At 51.3% G+C, this 8,384-nt stretch overlaps 1 protein-coding gene across 1 annotated transcript; it reads right to left on the minus strand.

Annotated features, from left to right (window-relative positions):
* Positions 1-6,316: 6,316 nt before the first annotated feature.
* NEUROG3 (neurogenin 3) lies at positions 6,317-6,994 on the minus strand. The gene has a single exon (XM_074236310.1). The coding sequence runs from the start codon at positions 6,992-6,994 to the stop codon at positions 6,317-6,319; it is 678 nt and encodes a 225-aa protein (XP_074092411.1).
* Positions 6,995-8,384: the final 1,390 nt, after the last annotated feature.

An 8,384-nucleotide genomic window follows, 5' to 3' on the forward strand; every position in this document is an offset into this window, starting at 1 on the left:
TCCCCCTCCTCCCCCCCTAGCTGGCCGGCGGCGGACCTGGCGCCCATCCATTAGCATTCCAATAGACCTGCGGCTGCTTTGTCCTCCAGGCTGGGCTGGGGGGAGGGGTGGGTGGGATAGAGTCTCATAAATCTACCTGCAGCAAACTCAGCTTGCTGGAGGTTGGGGGGGGGGGTGACTCCACTTTCAAGCTCTGCTTTTCTGAATACGTCAGGGGAGCACATAAAGGTTTGGGGGATAGTGGTGACCCACCCTAGGGACTCCACTACCCTGTTGCAATATGGGAGACACCTGCTCCGGCCTAATGTCCTAGAGAGCATTTTCCCCAGTCACACTGCTGGGAATCAACCAGAATGGGGCGTGCACGTGGGGCTGCTGTGGGTGGCTGTCGTCCGGGGTGGCCAGGAGACCCAAGGAGGACAAGGCATAGCTCTTCTTAAAGGGGCCCCGTTTCTCAGATAGACTTTGAGTTTTTCAAGCATGTGGCCTTCAAACTGACAGTCCCTCCTGGGGAAGAAATCAAGGGAATTTTCAAACTATTCTCTCAGTCCTGCTTGTTTTCAACAGCATTGAGGGAAGCAGCCTGGAAAAAGCACTAGTTTTGGAAGTCAGCATTCCTGGGTCCAAGGCCTGACTCCCCAAGTTGTGTGACTTTGGGCAAATCTCCTTTGCCTCAGACTCAGTTTCCCTGTCTGTGAAAATGAAGACTAAAATTCCAGGCACTGCCTCCTTTATATTCTCCTTGTGGGGGAACCCTAAAAATGTAACCTTTTTTTAAAAATTTGAAAGCAGCTTCCTTCTTTGTTGCCCAAATGACATTGTACTGGAACTTTTCAGTGAAAGGAATAAGGAAAGAGGAGTCTTATTATCTTAGGGCTGTTGAAAGATAATGAGATCCTACCTTGGATCTAGAAGGGACCTTCAAACTCATCCAATTCATCATTGTATAGATAGAGAAACTGAGGTCCAGGGGAAGGAATTGTTGCCCATTATCTCTGAACCTTTACACAGACTGACCTATAGTCTTGGAATGCTCTTCTTCACTCCCTGTTCAGTTTCTTGAGATCCCTGCCTCCCTTCTAGGCTCAGTTGAAGTGACACTCCTACAAGAAAGCCTTTCCTGATTCTCCGAATTGTTGATTCCCTCTTTCCCTTACCTAATTTGCTTTTTATTCTAAAGTAGGAATCATTGACTTCACCTCCCCATTACTCTGTAGGTACTTTGGACTTATTTGTAAATTTGCTGCTCCCTTTCTTTCAAGAGTATTCACTTTCAAGGCAGTGAGTGGTTTAGGAAGGTACTGAATTACGTTAGGCAGGAAGTAGCTAGATATGGATTAGGCCAACTGAAGATGGCCAAAAATGCAGTGGGAAAAGGATAAGGTCTTCCACTGCATCCAGGGCCATCTTCGGTGGCCCGTATCCATATCTGGCCACTGGATCCAGATGAAAGTGAGACTGGTGACTTTCTGCAGCCCTCCCTCGCTTAAATCCAATTCATTTGCAGGTCATGGCTCATTTCTGATTTCATGGTCTTCCTTGAGAACTAAGAACAAGACAACAAAAACAAAAACCAACTGGGATTGAAACCCAGGTGACAAACTATCCGATGCAGGGCTCTTTTCACTAGACCATTGTCACACCTTTTTGGTCTTAGGAGCCTTTTACAGTTAGTCAAACATTAAGTCCCTACTAGGAAAAGGGAATAAAGATTTATAAAGCAGCAGCTAAGTGCCCAGGATACAAAGAGAAGTAACAGACAGTTCCTGCTCTCAAGGATATCTGAATAAAAGGGAAGGTAACACATAAACAGCTCTGTATAAAGAAGCCATATAAAGGATGAATTGAAAATGACCCACACAGGGAAGGCAAAAGCCAAGAAGAATGCATTGAAGAGGGGGAGCACTCACGAAGTGCTCAGTGAAATGTGTCTGGAATCAGGAGATAGAGTGCTTTATATGAGGAATAACAAGGAGACCAGTGTCACTGGGATGGGTGTGTGAGGTTGGAGAAGATTGGAAAGTAGTTGGGAGACAGGCTGTGATGGACTCTGAATGCCAGACAAAACTTTCCTATTTTGATCTGGAGGTGATAGGGACCTACAATAGTTATTGAGGAGGCGGAGATGACCACAATGCAAAGAGCTTTGTTTATGTTGTTATATCCACTGACAGTTACTATATTAGAAAGTAAAACATCTTAGTAATATTAGGAAAATAGTTTTGACCTGAGGGGAGTCTGGGGATCCTCCTGTGGGTCCCCAACCAATTTTGAGAACCACTGTAAAGAGACTATAATCTCTTTCACTCTTCCCACCCCCATTCCCAGAAGTAGTAGCTCTGCTGCATTTCAGCAGTTAAACAGTCTCCTAGTTAAATTAAATAAATAAGGGGGAAAGGGAGCAGAAGGTCAACTTGTATTTATCAGGTGAGTAATGATTCCTGGATGAAAGCTTTCTTGATGGCTTCTACTTACCTGGGGGGGGGGAGTGTGAAGTTTACAGACCTATAATGCAGGATGCCAGTTTCATGTACCCCACTCTTTGAGGGAGTTCCAGAGAGTCAGGCCAAAGGGTGGTGGTGAACAGGGGCATTACCTTATAGAATTCCACCAGAGAAAGCCTCCTCTTTCCAGTTCCTGCTAGTGTATTGGAGTTCACCCCCCCCCCCCCCCCCAGTGAAACTAGGCCACACACCTGCCTTCAGGCATGGGGCTGCAGGTGGAAGGAAAGTTGGCCCTGACACTACAGCTGAGCACAGCCCGCCACCACCAAGAAGTCATTAATCTCCTCCTTCCTGATTAAATCCCTAGGAATTAAACAACACCTTCCTTTATTCCCATGTTTGCCATCTCCTCTTCCCTCCCAAATCCAGTTCTTGATTAAGGCAATCTATCTTCTCTTAGGTGACTTGGGGAGGAGGAGAAGGAGGGCAAAGAGGGGAGAGACAAGAGAAGAGAGAAACAGAGAAATGGAGAATATGCTCTCTCACTTCCCCTTACCTTCTCCAAATGGAAATATTCTAAATAAGACTCCAGAACACTATTAGAACCTTCACTGTGTGAGTCTTCTCTGTCCTTTCCTCTCCTTTCCCCTATCAGCTGACCTGGGAATTTGAAGGTAGGTTGGGATAGGGTGAGGGGTGCCTTCTTTTCAAATCTGAGGCAGGCTAGTGAGCTGGAAAAAGTACTGAATTTGATTCAGCACCCCCTAATTCTATTATTTACTATTTATTGCTTTTAGCAAGGTATTTTTTAAAACTCTGTACCTCAGTTTCCTCAATTGTTAGATGAAAGTATTGAATCAGTTAATAAATATTTATTAAGTGCCTACTATATATATAAATATATATATATATATATATATATATATATATATATATATATATATATATATGGCACTGTGCTAAATACTGGTACACAAAGAACCTCAAAGGTCCCTTCTGACTAAATCTATTATCTTTTTTTTGGGGGGGGGAGGCATTAACAGTTCAAATCCAATGATCCCACCAGTCTCTTCTGTTTTCCAGTCAGGAAGGCAGAAGCCTGACCTCCTCCCTTTAAATCTAAGTAGAAGGAGGAGAGAGGTGGTTGTGCACTGCAGAAAGAGCTCCTGATTTGGCATCCATGGACCTGAGAATAGTAGAGCATCACTGTTGAGTAAAACTCTCTTATTAGTCCCAAGAGATGACCATGGAACTTGAAGTTGGAAGGGACCCTAAAGTTCACTTAGTCTAACCTCATTCCTTTTACAGAGGAGGTCCATAGTGAAGAGATGATTTGCCAATATGAGTGGTAATAAATTAATGAATCCAAGATTTATAGCCACTTCCTCTGAGTAGAGATCCAGGGCTCTTCACACCGTAATACCTGCCATGTGAACTAAAGGAACTTACTTCTCTCTGGGTCTTAATTTCTTTGTCTATGAAATGAAGGAAATGGTTTAGACAGTCCTTCAAGCTCTGAAATTTTGTGATTCTGTGGGTTTCAGGTCAGAAAGAAACTGGGAACTAGATTGGGTAGGAAGCATAGGTGTGGGGAAGTCTTGGGGTTTTATCGAGAGACTTCTTCCCAAGGTCATTTCTTCCAGATTATAGGTCCCCAAGTTAACTCCATCTTTGATATTAGCAAGTCCCGATGCAAGGTCCTAGACCACGGCAGTTCCCAGCTGTGAGTTTGGAGGAGGGGGCACGAGCCACTGACCTCTTCAGCTAATGGAAGCTCCTCCAGTCAAGGTGATAAGGTTTCCAAGTATATCCCCCATCATCTGTCTTCAGTCCAAGGGATCCTGCAGCCCTGGAGCAGCCTAGGATTTGGCAGGAAGGGACCTTCCTCCAGAAAACAGACGAGAAAAACTTCGAGCACAAGCGACCTGTAGGTCACTGTCCCGGAAGCACAAATCGCTCTTGGAGGGTCCCCTCTTTCTCCCTTTACCCTTCAATTCATTCTACACCTCAGCAAACTCGATTTGGGGGTGGTGGTGTGTGTGGTGTCTGGCCTCAAAACCAATGTACTTGGAGTCAGAAGAAAGGGATGCATATCCTGGCTTTCTCATTTTACTAGGTGTGTGGCCTTAAGAAGGCTACTCACCTCTCTGGGCTTCCGTTCTCCTCTGTAAAACGGCCCCCCCATAGTTAAACTTACCTCTAAAGCCTTTTGTAATTGGCCATAGAGAAGCATATTTCTGTTCCCCTCGGACTTGCGCAGGAGTAGGATCCTCTAAATGCCAAAGGATGGGAGTTCGAATCCCAACTCTGCTTACTGGAGCAATCTCTCTCTCTCTCTCTCTCTCTCTCTCTCTCTCTCTCTCTCTCTCTCTGTCTGTCTGTCTCTCTCTCTCTCTCTCTCTCTCTCTCTGTGTGTGTGTGTGTGTGTGTGTGTGTGTGTGTGTGTCTTTGTCTCTGTCTCTGTCTCTCTCTCTCGGAACTGAGCTACTTTAGACATCCTTAACCCGGGGACAAGGTGGGAGTCGGTGAATTTGGATGAGGAAAAAAACCATCCAGATTTTCTCCAACCCCTAACTGAAATGGAGCATCTCCTTCAAGTATTTGAGAGCATGATGCAGGGAAGGGCTCCGTGCACCTCCTTCAGATCCTGGTCCAAAGAAGGTCGAGGGGAAAGGGGGAAACGATACGCAAAGGTGAAGAACCCTGCCTCAAGATAATTTCTAAGGTTTCTCCTAACTCTGCGCCCTGCCCACCCTCACCCCTGACCGTCGCTCATTAATTAATTCCTGCTCATTCTTTTCCATTGATTTTATTGGCATCAAAAGGCTTTCACCGAGGTCAAAATAATCTTATTTACAAAATATATATTTTCCTGCTATGAAATATTAATAAATACAAAATGAAAAAATTAATATAATTTACTGGGTCCGAATACCAAAAAAATCATTCCAAAAGACGTCATAAAAGTCACGACCTGATTTCAAGAAAAGATATTGCCCGCCCCAGGTCCGGCGCCGGGGTCCGCATCTCTGCTCCCCCAATGGGGGACGGATTGCCCCTTCTAAGTCGGAAGGCTGAGCTCCGCCGAGTTCACGCCCCACCCCTGTTCCCCCATCGCCCGCGGCAGCTCCGGAAAGTGCTAGAGGAGAGGACTGAGTGTCTTCTCCCGCGAGTGAGTCAAAGGAGCTGGGGGTCGGGAGCCGTGGAGTGGGGGCTCCTACGAGGGCTCCAGGCCTCCCACGAGGGCGGGGAAGCTCCTAGTAGGAAAGAAAGCAGCCCCCAATGGAGGAGGGAAGCACTTAAGTGATATGAAAACCTGTCTTCCTGTGTGTGTGTGTGTGTGTGTGTGTGTGAGAGAGAGAGAGAGAGAGAGAGACAGAGAGAGAGAGAGACAGAGAGACAGAGAGACAGAGAGACAGAGAGAGAACAAGAACATAGACAGAGACAACAAAGACAAAACCAGACATCTAGGCAGCTAGAGAGAAACCGAAACACAGGCAAAATGACTCCGCTAACAAAACAGACACAGGAAGAGACATCGAGAGGGACCGACCCAGAGACGAACTATAACAGCTACACTGAGAGAGAAGGAGATGGGGAGAGTCAGAGACAGGAGGCAGCAGACAGCGGGTCCGACAGACGCCCGTGAATTTGATTCCGGCACTAGCATTCTGGTCCTCTTTGTGGGAGATCGGCGTGACCTGTTGCCTCCACGGCGGCCACTTTTGGTCCAGGCGACTCCTGGCCTTAGGCTGAAGTCCATCAAACCTGGAAGAAGCTGGGGGCTGTGGAAGAAGAATCTGGCGTGGGGGAGCTGTCCAAAGGGCCAAGGGCGAGACCTGAGAGCCCCGGGCCTCTCCGCTCCCCTCTCTCTACACAAAGTCGGGAAAGGACAGGCCTTGGGCCCCCAGGCAGAGCGGGGAGCCGGAGGGGTGCAGCGGAGGCGGCTCCTCCACCGAGGCGGTGGGGCTCAGGCTGCCCGCCTGCGAGGCTGGAGAGTAGAGCGATGCCCACTCCCCAGCAGTGGAGGAGGCGCTGCCGGGGCTGCTAAGCTCCCCCGGGGGGAGCGGCGGGGGGGCCAGGCCCAGCCCCAGGCCCAAGCCCAGCCCCCGGAGGCCGTGCTCCCCCATGCGCAGCGTCTGGGTCAGCGCCCAGATGTAGTTGTGCGCAAAGCGCAGCGTCTCGATCTTGGTGAGCTTGGCGTCGTCGGGGAAGGTGGGCAGGACGCCGCGCAGCGCGTCCAGGGCCGAGTTGAGGTTGTGCATTCGGTTGCGCTCGCGGTCGTTGGCTTTCATGCGCCGGCTGCGCCGCTGTCTGCTCAGGGCCGCGTCGCTCTTGGGTCGGCTGCGCCCCCCGCGCCGCGCCCGGCCCTTCTTGGGAGCGCCCCGCGCCTCGCCTTCGGTGCAGGCTCGCGGGGGCCCGGGCCGGGGGCTGCCCGGCGGGGGCGAGCCACAGGAGACGCAGAGGCCGGCGTCGGGGCCCGTGGCTGCCTCCGCAGCTCTCGGGAAGGACCGCTCACTGGTCACCGGGCAGGCGGGCTTGGGGGCCATCCTGTGGGGGCAGGGAGAGCAGGCTCAGCGGGAAGCCCACCCCTGCCCCCCGCCCCAGCTGGCAGCCCCCCCGGACCTCAGCCCCCTGGGAGTGGGGAAGGGTCTGGGGGCGAGTGGACACCCGACCTCCCCTCACCCAGGGACCTCAGGATGCTCCCAGAGAAAATGTACCTAGTTCGGAGGGGAAGAGGCAGAGCACAGCCTCCTCCCGGCCTCCCGCGGTCCCCAGGGGAGGTGCGGGCTCTGGCCTCCTGGGGCCTCCCTGCGCCCCAGGGAGGAGGAGGAGGAGGAGCAGAGGAAGGCCCAGACACGCTGCAGGGAGACAGCCCAGCACACGACTCGTCGGCCAGGGGCGCAGGGCCCTTCCTTATAAGAGCTTGCCGCGGCAGGGACAGCGGGGGATTTCCGGAGCCACCAGACGGGTGCCCCCCTCGGAACGCTTTATCTTATCGGCCCGGGCCCGGAGCGTGCCGGCCCCAATGCTGGCCACCCCACGGGCCAATCAGAGCGCCGGGCCCTCGGGGCCCCGCCACGCGAACCCTCCCTCCCTCCCCCCTCCCCCGCAGGGCACAGCTGGATAGGGACAAAGGGCCCGGGGGGCGGGGTGGGAGGGGGCTCACTCAGTCTGCCCCGGAGTTCCCTGCTCTCCACCCGCTGCGGCCCACTCCCTTGGCTCCGTCCAAGACCCTCACTCATTTAGCGGACCAGAACTTCCTCACCCCCCCCCCCCCACTCCTGCCTCGCTTCTCACCAGTTCTTTCTCTTCCCTGTACCCCACCTTGTCGCTCTCTTAACTCACAACCTGTGATGAGAGCCGTTTCATTTCCTGGGAAGCTGGAGAATATGAAGAGAAAGGGAAGAGAGACAGGTAGAGATGGGAAGAGACGCAGAAAGACAGAGAGGGAGTCACAGAGGGCTACTGTCCCCATTCTCTGGCCACCTGCGATAAGGACCAAACCTGTTTTTGGAAGGGTCTGGCCTATAGCGTACAGAGCAGAAGGCCAGAGGGGCTGGGGGACTATCTCCCAGTGACCTGGAACAATGTCCTTCAGGGAAGCCTCTTTGTCTTCCCGGGGATGGCAGTATGGACACTAGAGCTCACGCTCCAAGTCTCTCTGAAGTGAGAGAGAAAATAGGAGAGGTGGATGGGGGAGGGGAAGGGGCCTCATAGTGAAAAGTGGGGTGAAAGACAAATAAAATCACCGAATTCTGAGTCAGAAAACAGGGATTCAAACCTCAGGTCTCTGTGACCTTGGACAAATCATTTCCCTTCTCCTGGCTTTAGATTTCCGAATCTGTTAAGTGAGGGTTAGAACAACTGATCTCTAAGGGGTCTGTCAGGTCCAACCATGCTGTTCTGTGAGTCTCTAAGGTCTTTGATGGATTCCTG

Source organism: Macrotis lagotis, chromosome 4, assembly GCF_037893015.1.
Source record: "Macrotis lagotis isolate mMagLag1 chromosome 4, bilby.v1.9.chrom.fasta, whole genome shotgun sequence".
Lineage (NCBI taxonomy): Eukaryota > Metazoa > Chordata > Mammalia > Peramelemorphia > Peramelidae > Macrotis > Macrotis lagotis.